Source organism: Varanus komodoensis, unplaced genomic scaffold (assembly GCF_004798865.1).
Source record: "Varanus komodoensis strain SLA01 unplaced genomic scaffold, ASM479886v1 scaffold16, whole genome shotgun sequence".
Lineage (NCBI taxonomy): Eukaryota > Metazoa > Chordata > Lepidosauria > Squamata > Varanidae > Varanus > Varanus komodoensis.
In genome coordinates this window covers 17,371,579-17,390,699 of record NW_025335468.1, presented here as the reverse complement: position 1 = coordinate 17,390,699, position 19,121 = coordinate 17,371,579, and the positions used below count along the sequence as shown (strand labels likewise).

Here is a 19,121-nt window from a genome sequence, read left to right as displayed (position 1 = left end):
AATGGTTATCACCATTCTCTTAAAATATCTTGAGCATTCTTAGACCATTCCAATCCAAAAGCAGGTGTTGGGCTTGGGTCTTGGAGAATATCCTACAAGTCAACTTACATCACACTTTTGTAAATGAACCAATGCATAATCTTTGAGTCTTTTAGCTTCTGTTTTCTTTGGGACCAATAAGAATAACAGCAATCCATTTCATAAAGTTGAGCTATGACCATGCCATATACCTTAAAGTCCATTATATGTTAAAATATGGTATATGACACAACAACTTGATGTGTACTTGATAGTCTTCAAATCAAACATCTTATCTGACAAAGTCTTCCATTCATCCCCAAGGTTAGCACTTTCAGAGATAGCAAATACATTCACAATAAGATGCACCTGAATTTTTGGAGAACTAGAATAAAGGCAAAATATGTATAATTAAAAGTGATTTTATGCTATTTGTTATGGGAAATTTAAAAATTGACAAATCATGTACTAAGAAAAAGATAAAATATGAGCTGCAACTGGAATGAGCTTGGATGTTAAAAGCACTGCTCCAAAATTGACTTTTCAAGTAGGAAAATAGTAACGCTACACATTTTAAAATAATAAATACCAAAGTCTGAAAAAATCATGTATGAGGAAGTATTAGAATAACTTCAGTGTCAAGACATGCATAGCTAGTCGTTTATTATTCTGTGTTGAAAAACTGGTATTTTTAATACTCATGCTTTTATTGTTACTTGTGAACTATTAAAACCACCTTGATGGCTCTTTGGTGCCAGATGACAGAACAAAAATGTATCGATAAACAAAAAATTGAAAATATGTCATGGTGTCATGGACATAAGGCTGCCAAAAGCAGAGCAGCTTAATCTTGAACTGTAAGTTCATTTCCAATTATCCAAGGGGAATGAAAAAAGCCATTCTAGTATGTTTATGCAAGCAAAGGTTTGGGGTGGAGATTGAATGACTATTTTGCAGACAAAGAGAAGAGGAGAGAAAGGTTCCGGAAAGAAATCCAATGTACACAAGAATGATCTTTTTCTCTACAGTGTGGTCTAGTTATAGGGAAAAAACACTGCCTAAGGGACATGACTTGCAAATTATGCTTTGATAAAGTCATGCAGATGTTGAATTACATCACAGCCTATTCCAGTATGTGGGTCAGGTGTGGGTATATCGAAGCATGATTATCTGTCAACTGTGGTTGTTAGGGAAATGGAAGATTAGAAGCAACTGGGAGGTCCTGGAAAAAGGATGAATTTTTAAAAAACTGAAGCCTTTAAAAAAGGCACAAAGATAGTGCAGCTGCTGCCATCTCAGTCCCTCTGCGCCGCCTGTGGGGGCAGGCAGAGAGACATCCTTAGGAAAGGAAGGGCAGACTTTTGCTTCCAACTGCAGTGCTTCTAAACCTCTAAGAAAAAAGGGGAAATGGGGGCCAGTTCTAATTTCTTTTAGTTAGTTGTGGTGCTGGGGACTAAAAAGGAGAACAGGAGCAGAAGGGAGCTGGGTTGAAGAGAAAGAACAGGAAGCCCGCAAGGGCCAGGAGGCTGGGTAAGGCTTGTCTGCTTGGCTGTCAGGTGGCTTGGGGCTGCATGAGTAAGCGAAAGGGAGATGGAAAGATTTTGGAAGGGAAAAGACGAATGTGCATGTGGTAAGGAGAAAGGAGGGAGCGTGATGAGAGAGAGGGGGAACACACACGTCTGTGGGTGAGCTGCCATGTGAGATGGAGGGTGATCCAGAGAGTGAGAGAAAAGGGGAGAGGATGGCAGAGGAAAAGGTGAGAGAGAAATGGAGTGTGCCTTCTTGTCAAGTAGGTTTTCTGTTGGTGTTGAAAACTCTGGGTTCAAAGAAATTCCTTAGCATGCTGGGCTCAGACTTCTGCCTGGTATTCAGCCTTTTGAGCAGATGAGTTGTCCTTTCTTACGAGTCTCATCGTTGACAGCAGCCCTTGACTAATGGTGCCCAGGACAGTTTCTTAAATCGCCAGATGTGCCTGTGGGCCCCAGAAGGTTTGCTTACTTCCTGCTTCCAACCCTCACGCATGAGCTGCACCACTCTGTGTCCCCTCCTCCTCCCCTGGCAGACAAATTTCCTTCTCCTGCGCAGGACACCATTCCTCCTCCTCGTAAAGCACCCACAGCAACCAGTTAAAGTACAATCAAGTTGTCTGCACTGGGCTTTGAACAAAGATGATGACACTCATTCCTGAACAGATTAAAATGGCACCCATTTCAAAAATAATTTTACCCAGAGCCAAGAAAGAAGGGCATAGTTATTAAAAGTGCAGCGACAGAGACGTTAATCAGACCCATGACATCCCAAGATCCAGATGACAAACTGCAGAAAGCAAAGTGATGATCCATCAGAATGAATTTGATGTTTAATCAAGGTTTCAGAGACAGAAAGCACCACATGAATGGTTTGTGAGCAATGTTCTAAAATGTTGCTGTTCAGCAACATTTTAACTGCCTTTGAGCTACAGAATACAGAAATACAAATTGAGCATAATTAGCATTGCATAAGAACCTGACCAGCCTTGAAGCCTGACACATTGTTTCTCTCCAGAATATAGTTTAAAAGGAAGAGAGGATACAATCATGTTTATACAGAACTACATTTATTTGTTTACAGCCAAACTAAAAAGTTAAACAACCACTGTGTGCAAAATACAACTTTCCATGTGATAGTTGTGAGTACATTTTTCTTTTTTTAAAAAACAACCTAATAAAAAATGCTCAATTAAATTCCAGAGGCAAAAATGAAATGATTAGCAGAAGGACAGAATCCTCATTGGCATTGCTTAAGAGATGAAGAATCTGCAACAGAAATGAATAAAGTATAGCAATTGAGAGAGAGACAAAGAACTTTCCTTCAGAAGCCCCATCTTGCGGAAGCATGCAACAAGTTTGAGAAAATCACAGCAAACAAGAACCACGGTTGTTAGTAAATGCCTACAACCCTTTCTTAACACTTCCAAACACTTGGGTAATGAAAGGGGTAAAGAAAGAAGTTTTAGCATGCACTGGAGCACAGCTGCATTTTGTTTGTTTAAATTAAATGTGCAGTGATCACAACATACAGAGCCTTATGCTGTTGCAAGTGGTTTTTGGAGACTGGCAAAGAACAAGTCTCTCTCTTTCTTTTTCTCTCTCTTAATAGCAAAGTTTTCCCCTTAGTCCAACTTTAGACCTAGCTCTATTCTTGCAGTGATTATCGCCATGCAAGGAAAAGTTTTTCTAGCCTGGAAAAAGCATGGTTTTTCTAAGAAAACCTCCCAAGAACTGTGTATTTCAGCAAAGGAGAGAGTGGAACACATTCTTTTAAGACAAAAATAGTGGTGTATCAGAGCACTCCTGCCAGAAACCTTGTGCTTCTTTTTTCTTTTAAATGGGCTGGCTACATGACAGCTGATGTTGCAGTGATCAACTAAGTGTCAGGTAAAAAAATATTGTCTAATTTTTCTAAGGTTTTCTTCTCAAAGGAAAAAAGCTTCAATTACCCCTGCCCTTTATTCTCAGGTCACTTTAAATTTTCTTTTGGGGTTGCTTTTGAACTTACCTAAATATGAGGTGGCCAGGGGTGATGTGTAATAGAATGAAAACTGAACACATTTCCATCATTCTGTAGCTGGCTCACTTGCCTCCAGTTCCCGTTGGAGAACTGTTAAGCCACCATCTTTCCCTGGGCTTTAACTGAAATGTTGAAAGCTAAGAAAAGTTATCAGCTGCTGAGGAGCTGACTGTACCATGAAAAACAAGGTGCACATACACACTCCTTGGCCACTTCATAATCAAGGAAAGCACAAGAACTTTGATTCCTTCGGTGGAAATTTTGCCACAATTTTCTTCTCCTGTGAACATTTTTTTTCAAAAGCAATTTATTCTCTATTGCACTGAATGAAATTCATCAAAAACATATGGAAGACAGGACTAATTCTTATCTGCTAGATTGACTAAATGCTTGACCTTTCATAACTTTCGAAAACAGAGTGGTAAGGGCATTTCTCATCACCAGAGCTGCCACAAGATATTGCCCAGTCAGGGTCAATTCCAATACACCAGTGATGGAGCACAATGCAGTTCAGCATCACCTGTTATACTTCACAGGTTTTTCAGCTACAGGGCATTTGAAGAACCTCAAACATGTAGGGAAAACCCCAAACAGCTTGTCAATTGTCAGTGCAACAAAAATGTTGAGGACAGAGGAAGAGTTCTGGCCATGATGAATGCCATTTAGAGAATAGAAGAAACATTTTTCTAAGTTTCTGTTTGCCTTTACAAGGCAACAATATACTTTGCTTTTGTGCGCTGCAACAGGTTCACATAGCTACCCTTCCAAAATTATATCCTCTGGAGATACATTGGTGCTTCCCTAGAAGACATGTTATGTTTCATTTGTTTGAACTCATGCAGCAATTTTATAGGATTAGATTTAAAGCTATCACTGAATGCCCTCACTCCTACATTTGGATGTCTCCTGGCAACACTGATGCCTTTGCTTCATGTCAGTTCTGAGTCCATCTAGGGAAGAACCAGGTTTTCCTGCATCCCTTTACTTAAGCTCTTAACATCCCTTGACTCTAATGGCTCTTTAAGCTCTCAGGAGTTGTAGCAGTAAGTATTGACTGTCATTAAGCTAAGAAAGGGCATATTCTGGCCCTTTTCAAAGCCTTATGTTCTATTCTGAGCTAACTACAGATGCTTGACCAGGCATTCTGATCCACTGAAGTCAATGTCCACGCTCAGAAAAATGCATACTGATTGAGGATTTCATTAGCTAAACCAACATAATCCTGCACAATAATTTTGCTGATATTATATGAGCAACATTATGTTGACGTCTCTCAAAATATTCCAAGTCTGGTAGGTTAATGTTATAAACAATCAAGTATTCCACATGTTAAGGTTTTGTTTTGAAATATTTTTCCATGCCTATCTAAATGTTTTTCATATGGAGATCTTCAAAAGTGCCATGTAAAGTTAGAAGGCAATTCACTCTTTTTCTCTCTCCTACTATTGGCCATAGGGAGAACAGCTTAGTGAGATCCAGCTCTTCAAATACAAAGTTTCCTTGAACTAGTGCATATCTAAGCTTTAACCACTGCAAATGGAATTATCTATGAATCATTTTTAAACAATAGTTTGAGATGCATGCAGAACATAAATCATGATGCAGTAGAAACAAGAGATTAAATCATACGTTTTTGAGTTGTGAACAGCAAAAAAGATTAAATGATCATGCAGAACCTTTTCTTTTTGTTACCGCACACAGACCCCAAGTGGTCTCCATAACATTGGCAGAAAATATTATGGATTAATCACAACACTCAGCAAAGGATAGCAAACAGAACAATAGTCTTACAGCAGAAATGGTTCAGCCAATGAGTGGGTGTAGCACTGGAATGATGAAATTAACTAAAGACAATGTGAGAGATTGGGAAAGAAGATAGTCAAAATAAGCTAATAATAAGTCTTTGCAGAAAAAGATTACTAGACAAAAACGCAAACTGCAAAGTAAAGTATGATGCAATGAAATTACTCTCCTTCATTCTGATATAACAATAAAATATTAACAACCATAACAGCTACTTTTCAAGTATCAAATCTATAAAAGTTACAAAAGACCCAATGTTATTTGAAATGATTAAGGAGCAAGCATGTAAATTTGAACAACTATCTTGACAGAAGCCTGGGCCAAAGCATACAATTCATCATTTATCTGGCAATGACTTTGGGCATACATTAGCATTGTTTCTCAAGTCAGTCTTTGAAACCGTGCTTCTTCTACCAAACCAACATTTAATGTGCCACTGACAAAAAGTATCAACATGATCAATCACTCCTTTTTTTTTTCTTTTTGCGGTGGACACGTAATTACCCATGTGATGCCAAACACTGCTTAAAGAAACCATAGAGTGGTTAAGTGCATACTGGTGAAATGATCCTGAAACTGATTATCCAAAGTGTGTGTGTGTGTGTGTGTGTGTGTGTTTAATAACTTTTCACTTCTTCTCCCAGGATTGGATAAGTAACATTGAACTGTAACCAACCAATGTGAGATTCCTTTAAAGTACATTGGTAATTGTAAAACACTGGTGCACATTACAGTCCAGCTAATTTTTATTGTACACATTTGTCAAAGATTGTATTGTTTGTGATGTGTGCTTATCTTCAGTTTAAATTGCTTTCTGTTTCCCACTTTGCAGCAACAGAAGACAAGAGGCCGCTAGAGTAAGGACTAACCTGTATTGTAACCAACATGGCTCTTATTAGTGACTTGCAAATGGAGTGAGTGGGCTGCCTCCATTTAAAAGCAGTGCATTTGAGGAATTATGGTAGCTGGACTTCAACCCTAATTCCCAAACAGCATGTCCAATGGCCATGATGGCGAGGAGTTATGAGAGATAAATCAACAACTCTAGAAGCGCCAAATAAGGGAAGGCTGCCACAAGTCCTTTGCTGTTCTCTGTCATCGCCTCAAATGCAATGCTTACTTGTTTTAGGGTGATTCACAAATATTCAGGCGCATAGTAGCCATCTGAAAATGCTGTTGGTTTCTTTCCTTTACTGTGACACAGAAAACCCTGAATACAACAACAGCAGGAGATAAATAAGAAGGGTTGGCCACAATCGGCCTAAATGTGCACAGCTTTTCAAGCAGTCTTCTTATGGCTACGATGTGTCCCAGGCTGCAAAGTTATACCCACTTACCTGGGAGTAAGCCCCACTGAAGTCAGTGTGACTTACTGCTGAGCAGACTCATACGAGATTGCACTGTTAATGAATTAGCACACATAAATACATGCTTCATAACTAAAAAGAGCAAATCACATTACAATTAAATATAACCAATACTAAAGACAACCTTTTACCTTCTAATCTATGAAGCCTACAAAAATGTTACATTTAATCAAACCCTTAATGGTAGTACAGTAGGGATCAAAGGTTAAAACCTCGTTATTTGTGTAGGAAATAACCCTAAACTTCTTTGCACCCTGACTCATTTAAATAGAGCTTATTTTCAAGTAAATACACTTAGAATTAAGTTTTGACATTCCACTGAAACAGATGGGACCTTCTTTCAAGGAAGCATGCTGAGGAATGAGGTGCAAGATAGAATGGCAATTCACTCTTAAAAAGCACCCAAACAATGTACCACTTAACTCCTGACAAAGGTAACTTTAATGCAGCCATGAAACTGAAAATGATGCATGCAGCTATAAAATCAGGGATTTTATGATCGTGTAGGTAACTTGTTTAATGGCAAGCAGCTGTTACGCAATGGCGCCAACATAGTTCAGGCGAGTGAACAATCTATGGAAAGACTACACAGTAAGCTCATGCACCAACAGTGTAACCGTGTTTGCTTGCCAAAGGCAAACTGCTTACTGTTTCAGAAACTAACAGTGCATCATGGCCTTATTGGCCCTTCCAACACTACTATTCTATGATCAGCAATGGTTCTTGAATGTCACTGTTTTCACAAAGAAAACTTGCCAAGAAGCACAGGAAACCACCGCTGGGCTACTTTCTCCTTAGAAAGAAATGCTGCAGCTTGCCTAGAATCCTACAAAACACAAAAAGGATCTGCCCTTTTTTCAAGTCAGGCCATCAATCTATCTAGCTCAACCTCTCTAGGCAGTAACTCCTTGGGGTTTTAGGAAGGAGTAATTTTTAGCCCTACCTGAACATGCAAAGGCTGAACCTAGAACCTTTTGCATGCAAAGCAGGGGCCCTACATCTCTTCTACAGAGTGAAACTCTCATTCCAGAAGACTGAGAATCATAGAATTGTACTGTTGGAAGCGCTTTAGCAGGCCATCATTTCCAACTGCCTGCTGCTGGCAGGACTCATGTCACCTGTCCAGATTTCAACTTAGACTGACCCTACTTAGTTTTCAAGATTAGGCAGGATCAGGCAGCTCAGGCTATATGGAAGCTTGAGCAAGCTTGTTACTTCAGAGTGACAAGAGTAGTTCATTATGAACCCTCAGCCAAAGGACAGCCGATTAGAAAGGGATAGCTCTGGGGCACAGCTATTAAGTTGTTTTGTGCTTGGAAGTATCGTGCATATACCCTCTGTAAACCTTCACAAGGTTTTCTCAAAATACTTTTAAAACCCTGTGCTTTACACTATTTCTATTTTAGTAAAATATGGCTTTCAGTGTGTGCATCTAATATCTCAACCTATGGGTGTAATTCTGAGTGCTCGTTACCTTTCAGAGCCACAGCCTAATTTCTATAAGCCTTGCTAGTACATTTTAAAAAATCTTGTAAATGAATTACCAAGCAGAGATTCCAGAATCTTTCTGTATCTCTCTCCTTCTCTATCTGTGATTGAATTATATATATTAATTATTCTAACATGCCTAAAATTTTCAAATGAATGGGCTGAAAGCACAGGTGTTTACATTTTAACAAGGAAGAATGGCCTCATTGATTCTAAGCTGGCTATCATGGTATGGGCATACGTGGAATGCCTTGGGAAAAATAAATATAGGCTAATGCTACATTTTCTTTCACCTGCTTATTTTAATTAACTAATGAGTCTAAGATATGCTTTTTGAATTTACTCAAAAATATCACAAGAAATGCCCATGCTTACAAAGGGTATATCAAAGAGAAGTCAACAAAAGACATCTGAGCTAGTAGTACTTTTTAAAACATTTTTTGAAAAATTCTATGCAAGTAAACAGACTTTGTAGCCCCACAGCAGAGATAAAGCAAAAGGAGAGGAGAAGAAAATGAAGTATGTGCCATATTCAGTTTTCAAAAAAAACCATGCACACATATGGTCAACATTACTGTTGCCCTAGAAATGTATGAAAGTAGGTTCTTTCACAGTCTCTAAAATAAGGATAATAAAATGTAAACCCAGAGGAATATCTGGTCTTAACTGGAACGAGAGCCAGATAAAAAAAATCTATAAAACTATCCTTCATATTTCTGCATTGTCTGGAAATGCTTTTGGACACTGACCTTCATGATCCAGTAAGAATTTGAAATCAATGATCTAACAATTGCACTGTGAATTATGGTTATCCAATCAATAGGCTCAATTAAAGCACATGTTGAATTGAAATATCTATACCTGTGCGTATACATGCAACCAGAAGGCTGTTTGTTTTGGAAATCTGAAAGGCACAACAAAGATTCAGAAGGACTTTAAACCCTGAAGAACTTCTTCACCAATTCAAGCATGTTCTCATATGACAGCTCCACTTCCTGGTAAATATGGGCAAGTAACTCTTGAAGCGCAAAAAGGAATGGCATACTGAAGCTTAGGAGTTCATACAAGTAGGCATAGTTGTATGCATTGTCCCTGAAATGAAGTCTGGTAGAGTGCAGGAAACCATGCATCCAGTTAGAGAGGTGTCTCGGAAGGTCAAGCAGATCCCTTGTCACCTTAAGAGGCCAGCTTAGAGTTTTCCTAAAGAATGAAGGCAGGATACCTGGGGACAGGTCCTCTGAGCTGCTATTAGCAGCAAAAGCACTTTCTGAGGTGGTTTCTGCAGACATAGGTTCTTCTTGCCTCCACACCTCCATTTCCCCCTTTGAAGAGAAACAACATCATCACCACCACCATCTCAAGCCTCGGGACACTCCTTTCAAGGAATGGTTCCAAAGGATACTCAAGGTAGTTCTTGACTTTATGCCATTGTCTCAGTCAAAAATGGCCTCATAAATGTCACATGGCCAAGCACCAAAACAAGAAGGCACACATGTGTGCGTGTATTTCAAAGGGTGGGGGCTACATCGTTTCTATTCATTTTAAGAAGGCTTAAACAGATGGCAATTTTAGAGCCCAAGTGGACAAAGGCATGTCTCAACCCTTCCCCTGATGCCTTAAAAGTATATTGAAAAGCACCCTTATTAGCTGAGAAAGAACATGGTTTGCTTCACCCAGTAAATGTCATTCCCATGGGGACAGTGCCCATTGGCCTGGAAAGAGCAGCAACCTTCTTACTGTGGCACACATTGCGGGCCTGGGATACTGATGATACAGATAGGAATCATCTGCAAGTTAGAGGGTTCCCTTCCATGTTGCAGACTCAGCAGTGGTGACTGCTTTAAACAGGAATGCACCCGCCAACACACACACACACACCAAACTTCAAAATAAACCTTGCTTTTTAAAAAGAAAATAGCAAGTCTATTACAAGGCCATGCTTTTGCACACCAGTAGAAATAGGCATACCTTTGCATTAGTTTTTAACATGGCTCTCCTCTTTCTGTGAGTATTCTTTGTTTTACATTGTGCAAAATGGATCTTGCAGTAAAATTTGCCTAGAAGACAGAAGTGATAACATGATTTGCTTTTTCCTACCAAATGGAATCAAGGGGCTGGTAGACTTAAACATACCGTGGTAGAACTGAAAGAAGCAGTTTAGTTCATTTCTCCCTCCCTCCCTCTCTCTCTCTCTCTCTCTCTCTCTCTCGATTAAATATGCCGCCCCAATACTAAAAGTCTCTGGAAGCACTCTCCTTAAACACTGTTCTTTCTCAATGAGTATTTCTTTACATACTGTGAAGTGTACTTTCCTATTTTCTGACTGTTCATGGTCTGTTCATAACCTATTTGTTCTGCCTAACCTGAATGGAACTATCCTGGGGTCAACAAGTCCTGGCAAAGGTAGCCAAAGGACCATCATATGTAAAACTGGCATCACCATTTGGTTGACCTCACTGCTCTTGTGCAAGAGAATCAAAAGACTCAAACATGCCAGGCTCCTATTATACAGCGTCCCAATTTCTTATTATAATAATTATAATGAAGTAAAATGATAAATGTTCTCTTATTTATTACCTTCTTCTTCATCGAAAGCATACATAGCCAGGCGGAGCGTTGTAGCACACGTGGCGCATTTGAAGCACTCCCGGTGGAAGAAGCGCCCCTCTGCGCTCAGGCGCTCCATGACATACACCCTTTTCTTGCAGAAACAGCAGATGTCACTCCCACCTACCGACTGAGGAAACTCCTTTCTCAGGGAACCCTGTTAAGCAAATGAACAGGCACTTGAAGTAGTTTTAAACTATAACGTAACCAAAACTGCTTGATTAAATACCTTACTAAGGTAGTAAAGAAATACACTTACAAAGTTATACCTACTGTATTAATTTATTAATAAATCTATTTAAAAGCTGCCTGTTAGCAACTTGTGCCCCTCCATTAAAGAAATAAGCTTCACAATGCAAAATTGAGGGCTCAGCACTCATAGGGCTAAATACCACACTAAGTCGTGTGACATTTTATTTATTTATTTGCATTATTTTTATAATATATAACATGACCATATTAAAAACCTAGTCAAAATAAAATAAAATGGCATGCTAAGCACACAGGTTTTTACAACCCTGCTGCTTGAGTCTCAGCAGGAATATGATGAAACTTGCGTCCTTGTGACTACTAGAAAAGAAGCCATGGAAAGCAGACAGGAGGCCTCAATACATGGCTCTTTGGTCAATGCCCTGCTTCATGTCCAATAAGATCAACTTGTCCAGGTCACGTGAACAAACAAGCCACTGACTGGGTTCATACTATATATGGCAACCCTGTAATGTTCAGCTGCCCCAGAGTCCCCACCTCCCTGCGGCTCCCAGAGCGTGGATCTCTGCTCTGAGTTCCCTGGTCCCCGAATCCCAGGGCCCGACACTGGATTTAGCACATGACAACCCAAGTGTTGGGGAAAACCTATTTATTATAAAACAGGATTAACACAATAGGGGTGGAGGATTTAAAATGCTACAACACACAATACACACACACAGGAGAGAGTAGAGAATGAAACAGGAATTGGAGAGCAGCAGTTCTCAATAGCCCAGCACAACCTGGGCTCCCTGCAAGACCTCTGAAGACAATTGGACACAAAATGACAAAGCTAACTGGTTCTAGCACTAACCCAGTAGACAGACCCAAGGTAGCCTTCTCCTTTGTAGAATAGCCCAGCACCCTTTGGCAGAGCCTCCAGCAGCAACAGGGAACCGCTCCTTGGAGAGGAATCCTGATCTGCCTCAGCCCCCTGCTTTTATCCCTAGTAGATCAAGCAGATGACTCATGGAGTGACATCTCTTGACATGACCCAGGTGAGAATTACCTGGATAATGACAGGGAATGCTCTACTCTATAGCTCCCAAATCGACAGCCTTGGAGGCAAGTGTGAATTCTCCTGTCCTTGGGAGTACTTTACGTTTTTTGCATTCCAAGTGCTGTCTACCCCTCCCGCCACCTTGGCACCTTGCTTCACTTCCTGGCTGAAGCTGCTGGGTCTCTGGACTGTTAACTCTTCCCTGGCCAAGGCATCCACAGACAGCTGTTTGTTACAATTCCACTCTAGGTAACCAGCTGCAGGGGGTTGCTGTGAAATGAGAACCTGGACCCTTCCCACAACAATCCAGCATGCTGAACCATGTGTTTTTGTTTTGGAGTAGTTGTTGAACATAAATAGATCTGGGTTCTTGATCAACACAATCAAGCCCAGCATGGCAGGGAAAACCCTCTGCTGCATATGCTGTGCTCACCCAAGAAGTGCCCAGGCAACACTTCGGAATGACTACCACCAGCTCACTCTCACTGCATTTCCCCCAAAATATCACTTTTTGCAATCTCTGAAGTGACAGCCACTAACAGTCCCTCTAAAATAGCTAAGAACGGGCTACCTGTGCTTCACCATCTATTTTAAATGTTTTCACGGAATGTGAGCAAATGTTTTCATGCCCAAAATACTGATTTTCTAGACTTTGTACAAATGAAACAAATCTGGAAATTTGTAATAGAGGGAAGGCCTGCCTAGGCCTGTGAAAGAGCAGCATATTGACCAACAGAGCTTGCAAATATGTTGTTTTGTTACTTTTCACTTAACAGCTGTCAAACAGAGATAAGGGATCTTTGCTGGTAACTGGAGTAGTAATTTATAAATGTATGATAACTGCAAGCATAGATACTTTTGAATACACAAATGCCTGTGCTTTTTAGTTGTGCTAACAGAGTAACACCTGTAATCTATTAGGAAGAACCTACGTGTGGGGAAAAAAGAAGAGGAAAACTGACATAGTGACTAATTCCCAAGAAACTGTTTGTCCCAAGACTAAGAAGTGAAAATAATATTAAAACTACTGTTTGATAAGTACTGAGTCTCCCTGCTCAAATAGTAGCTTTGGACCAGCTGTCCCTCACCTAGCCCCCTCCTGATGTGCTGGATGACAATTCCTGTTGTCCCAGCCATTGTCATGAGAACTTGCGATGATGGGACTTATAGTCCAACATTGCTGGAGAGTGTCAGCATAGAGAAAATTGGTTGGGAACATTCATGACCTTTATGTGAACTTCACGAATATGGCACACACTGTAATATATAAAGATTGGCAATGTACACGGAAGTGAACTATGGAACATTAATAGATATGGAATACAGTTCATTGAACTTGAAAAGGCTTTGGAAATAAATGAACTATAAAATACGCTCTACACAAAGGAGATAATATCCAGGGATGTTCTGGATAGATGGGGATTTGTGTACTACATTGCAGTAGATTTGGGAGGATAGAATCGTACAATATATACTGTGGGTCAAAAACTGTTTCTGCTATTTTCTGTTGTGGGATACACATCTCTTGCCAAAACCCAAGCGAAATACACAAAATGGCATCTCTTACTGTGCTGACCACCGCAGTATATTTCTGTATAATACCTGACAGCTCTGAGTAGTAGAAGGAAAAGCTTGACAGGGAGTAGTAGTAGAAGTAGTAGTAGTAGGGAAAGAAGCAGCAGCACCTCCATTCGCTGATTCATTCTAAGTCAACACAATAGTAATAAAAATTCATTTATTCCAAAGTGTTTTATTCAAAGAACAATATATAAAATAAATGCATAGTGGCTAGTGTGACCACTGATCTGTATGGGCTACACACACACACACACACACACACACACACACACAGAGAGAGAGAGAGAGAGAGAGAGAGAGAGAGAGAATAGGGCAAGGTTCTTTTTGTTCTCGTCTCCTGACACTGCAATATGATTTACATCAAATAGATACACATAAGCATCTTTGTCTCACAAGTCCAACCTTGAGAAGCCACAGTCCAGATCAACGGCTTCAAAACTACATGTTATAGAACTCTATACCAAATTTAAGCTACAAGCAAGAAATATCAAGAGCACATTTAATGCATCTTCACTATCCTACAACCGCAAGCTGACCGAAAAGCTTAAAGAACAAGTCCTGTAAATATTGCTCCTTAAATATAAATGAGCCCAATATTCAGTGTGTCTTTAAACCTTACCTGGTTTAATGGATTTGGCCTGTGATCATTCATGTACAGATTGACCAGGACTTGTGCCACAGCACTTATTCCATGTGATACTTTCCCTACAGTCATCTGTGCTCCAGCAAAAGGGGGGAAAGGAAAGAGAAAAGAAAAGAAGAAAAATGGAGATATTTTGCTTTTGAAAATACCATTCAAGCAAAATGACAGGAGACAGTCAATCAGAGTAAGCCATACCACAGAGCAGTGATTAACAAGCTTGAAGTGAAAAAGACACAAAAGCATCTAGAAGAGGTGCATGCATCAGAAATCAAACCTACCTCTGATTTCACCTTTCTTCCTGTGTTTCATAAATCAAAATATTTAGCAATGTAGATATTTTGTTTTAAAACTGGTAACATACAATAATGTCTCTTAGGTGTGGTTTACATACAACTCTAACCCATGATAGTTGAGTTAATTCAGGGTTGTCACAGTAAATGTGACCTCACCAACAACTCTGATTTGTTAATGTCAAACAAACCAAGAGGAGGAACCATGGTTTGTTTTTATGGGTGGTTTAAACCATGGGTTATCACTGCATGTGAACCAAGAACTGTGAATTGTTTCACTGGCCGTTGGCAACAAACAAACGAACAAACAAATGAATGAACAAAAGCTGATCTCTGCGCCACTAATATAGCATCACAGATGTATTTGAAATGTAGAGAGAGGGAACAGGAAAATAAGAGAGGGCAACAAACAATCCAGGGATTGAGAAAACAAACCACAGTTCGATAATTTGCCAAGCAAACTTTAGCAGAGCAAACTATAGATTACAGAAACTAAGGAACAGTGTTCTATGTGAACTAGATTTATGATTTTTTTCTCAGGTTTGTATGAAGATCCTAATAAGCAGGAATACAACTGGGGTGGGGAGAATTCTAACCAAAGGCCAGCTTTTGAATGCTTGATGCATGTTTCCCTAACAGAATTTTTATTTTGGGAAGAGCCAGAACTTCCATTCTGTTTAATACAGTTAAACTACTGAACTTACACCTAGTGCCACATTATCTGACTGAAGTGGTTTCAGCTTGCGGATGGGACTACTCAATAGTCCTGGTTGCTTACTTTGTTATCCCAAGATGGCACACAGTTTAGGATACTGCTTCCTGGGCGTTAGGCAAGCTTTCGAGGGTGTTGCAAAATACTGAAGAGAAAACTGTGGCAGTCTGAAGGCCAACCTATTGGTAGAAAATGCAGAGGAAGGCCACCTATGGAACTAGCCCATAGAAACCAAATAAGATGGAGCTTGGGACATCTACACTGACTTCTTGTGGCTTTCTAGTCATATTCAAAACTGCTGGTTCTACTCCAAACTTTCACTTTAGAGACTGGCTATCTGAAGGAATGTCTCCTTACCTGTTCCCCCAACCTCTTGGATGAGTAGGTGGCCTTGCTCATGACTCAGGTGTGAGATGGCAGCTAGGAGGCCATGGGATTGCTTGAATTCTTAGATTTGAGGTTGGAAAGGGGCTCTGCCCTTGGATCTCCCTTCCACAGCTTCACAGACAGCAGGTAAAGAATCACACTGACTACTTCTCCAAGATCATAAAAGCAATCTCAGATAAAGAATTAAGAAGTGTCCTAGGGGACAGAGAGGGGATGAGACTGGGGCTGCCAGGACATAAGGTATCCTAGCAGTGCTCCAGCCTCCTTCTCTCCCCCTCCAAAGCTGGATGGTCCCATCTCTCTGACTTGCAGGGTGGGATAAGAGTGGAGACAAAGATGGCCTCTACTGCATTCTGCCCTGAATAGGCTGCCTTCCAAGATTGGAAGCTTATGGACATCCCTACTGAATTGTGCCCTTAGGGTATTTATGAGCAGACTTTCAAGCATAAGCCCCCTGGGAGGTCTACAGTTTAAAAAAGTCAGAACAATAGAATGTACTCAATAAATCAGACCAAACTATAAAGATTAGCAAAAATCTTCAGTTCATACTGTTGTCAGATGTCAAAGAACATTTGTTGTGGTATGTTAAAACTAGCACTTATTTTGTGTGTGTTACTGCTTTGATTACACTCTATAAATTAGGCTTTTTATTTTTCTTTATTTGTATTATTTTTAATTTTGTGTAAATTTCCTTGTTTGGGCTGACCATTACAAGGCAGAAGTGTACAATCTATAAGATAATTTGTGTCTGTACCATGGAGCAAAGGCTGCGAAACTTTGTGACACCTGAAACTTGGTAGACATACTAAGGGGATCCCAGGGGTGTACATCCCAGGTTATTCTTTAAAGCATTAATTAATTTAAATTTGAACATGTCTATGTTTGAAGAGTGCAGTTTCATCTTTTGTCACTACTGGGCAGACTTTCCAAACCAGCTTACAGCTTTGCAGTTGACAGTTTCAAGCAAGAGGTGAATACATGGAGAAGGGCAGAATTATACAGCTGCTCCCTCTTCCTAAGCTGGGGAAGCCCCTTCTCAGAGGAAAGCACTGGACTGACCCTCCCTGAAGATGCCTGCAGATATGTCCCATAGCACGGGCCATGTGCCTCGAAATCCTAGCAGGTGTGTCTCCCAAGTGTGCAGCTGCAGGCCTTCGCAGCTTGAATGCTTGGCTATATTAAAGAAAGGGCTATTCCACTGGGGTCTCTGCACTAGTTGGATATAATTGTATTTCTAGGATTCATGATTTATAGTGGAAGCAGCACTTGAGCTCCCCAAATGGGCAGCTCAGATGGGAAACCGGTCCTGCACTTTGAGTTGCTAGGGAGCACCTGCACGGCCACACTTTACCTGATGCAGGTAGCAACGACAGTAAGCCTTGACCTACATGCCATTCCTAGCTACCTTGCTTGATATAAATCTCAGGCATCATGACGCCTGTTCAGAGTCATGTTCTGCAATGCCACTGCTGTTCTTGGCACTTTCCATGAAGCCATAAACGGTACAGTCATGTCACAGTCTCCAATGTATGCCATTCACATTTCTCAAAAACGAATTAGGCTTTGACTTGTCTGCCATGTATTTCCTTACCACAAATATTTATAATTACCTTAAAGATAAATAGCTATTGTGTTTTCTCTAGAAAAAGTTACACTGGGTGATGAAGAAATGTCATTTACAGCAATGTTTTCCTGCTGAATATACCTAAGAAATTACTCCAAAGATATGCGTGACTAAACAAAGGATGGGCTACTCAAGCTGATTTTCACCCTTTGAAGTAAACTAGCTGCCCCACCCACCAAAACAATCAATGTCAACTTTTCTTCAATCATACTGACAGCTGGTAGAGCAACATACCTATGCTTATTAAAATAGTGGGGAAAAGCAACTTTTATTAACTAGAGCATGATCAAATTGGGGCTAAAAGGTAACACCCTCAAATTGAGACAGACTCTGACAACAAGGTCAGATTATTGTTTTAAAAAAAACACTTATACAACTTTAATATGATAAAAGTGAAGGTGCAGCAACATGGAACCCTTCAGATGTCATTGGACTACAACTCCCATCACCCTAGCCAGGACAGAAAATGGTGAAGCATGATGGGGGATGCACAAGTTGCCCATTTCTAGAGAAAAGCTTGAATTTGTTGGGAAGAGACTTTGCATTAAAATATTTACAATCTAAACCCTCAAATTTTAAGACAATTTTTTCTTAGGATGCAGTCATGCATTTAAATTACAGAAAGTGTGAACCTGTGTCTTATAGAAGCTGGCAGGATCCAATAAGGCCATCGGGTGCAACTTCCTCCTCACTAAAGGGGAAACTGGAAAGCATACCTAACAGATGTCCAGTTGCATCGTGGATGCTCCCAGTGTGGGAGAGCCCACAACCTCCCTAGGTAAGTGCTTCTGTTGTCATATTGCTCTTAGTGAGGAAGTTTTTCCTGATTTTCATCTAGACTCTGCCTTCCTCTAACTTGAGCCCATTAGTCCACATTCTGCAATCGAGGGTAACTAAGGAGAGATCCCGGCTCTCCTCCATGTGGCAGCCTTTCAAGTATCATGACTCAGTTTTCTCTTCTCAAGGCTAACAGGCCCAGTCCTCACAGGGCTTTGCTGCCAGTCCCTTGATCATCTTTGTTGCCCTCTTCTGAACCCTTTCCAGGTTCTAGAATGCATATTTTAAAAACTTTGGTACCAGAAATGGCTGCACTACTCCAGATAAAGCCTAACCAGTGCTGAGTAGAGGGGAACTAGCACTTTGCATGATTTAGAAGTGATGTTTCTATTTATTCAGCCCCCAATAGCATTCAGCTTTTTGGCAGCCACATCACACTGCTGACTCATTCAGCGTGTGCTCTACGACAATTCCAACATCCTTCTCACATTGTTACATCAACTATCTCACATCTTGATTTGTTTTGTTCAGAATTTCCTTTTAAAAATATCTTAGACTCATTTTTTCTTTTGACTCATTTGACATGGGACCTTACTTACTTATCATTTTCCCAAGTTTATTAAATATGGATTTCTTAAAATCCAGGGTATGCATTTGGCCACATTCAGCTTTTACCTCCTTTAGAGTGAAGAATTCAAGTATGACAGTCACTTTCCTCCAGAGTCCCTATAAGTGTCACCCAACCCACTAGACCATCCTCATTGCTTGAATCAAGTCAAAGATAGCTAATGCTCTAGTTCCTTCCTCCACTTTCCCTAAGTGCAAGTTATCAGCAATACAAATCTTAATCTCATTTTCTACATGAGATGGTAGGGAAGAAAGGCAAAGGAGATGGGCTGAACTAGTGGTTCAGTGGAGCAGAACCTTATAAGACAAACTGGTGTGGCCACTTGAAGGTCTATTCAAACTACTTGTGGTTTTGAACTAAGAAGAATCAGAACACTTTTTAAAACTACTATGTTTGAGTTA

The 19,121-nt window shown here is 40.2% G+C and overlaps 1 protein-coding gene across 8 annotated transcripts in view; it reads right to left on the bottom strand.

The window, feature by feature from the left end:
• The window catches only part of MICAL2 (microtubule associated monooxygenase, calponin and LIM domain containing 2), a 156,969-nt gene that overhangs the window by 58,657 nt on the left and 79,191 nt on the right, over positions 1–19,121 (bottom strand). For 2 of the 8 annotated variants that reach the window (XR_006414260.1, XM_044425589.1), the window contains exons 21-25: positions 14,279–14,374; positions 13,684–13,785; positions 10,803–10,989; positions 10,194–10,282; positions 9,448–9,547 (exon numbers count right to left, since the gene is read on the bottom strand). Coding sequence is in view for 5 of the 8 variants with exons in the window: in XM_044425589.1 (XP_044281524.1) it covers positions 9,448–9,547; positions 10,194–10,282; positions 10,803–10,989; positions 13,684–13,785; positions 14,279–14,374 (574 nt within the window). In the remaining 3 variants the exon portion in view is untranslated. Of the gene's footprint in view, positions 1–2,595; positions 2,814–5,358; positions 9,548–10,193; positions 10,283–10,802; positions 10,990–13,683; positions 13,786–14,278; positions 14,375–19,121 lie in introns of those variants that run through there. The other 6 variants (XM_044425591.1, XR_006414261.1, XR_006414262.1 and 3 more) reach the window with 6 other exon arrangements.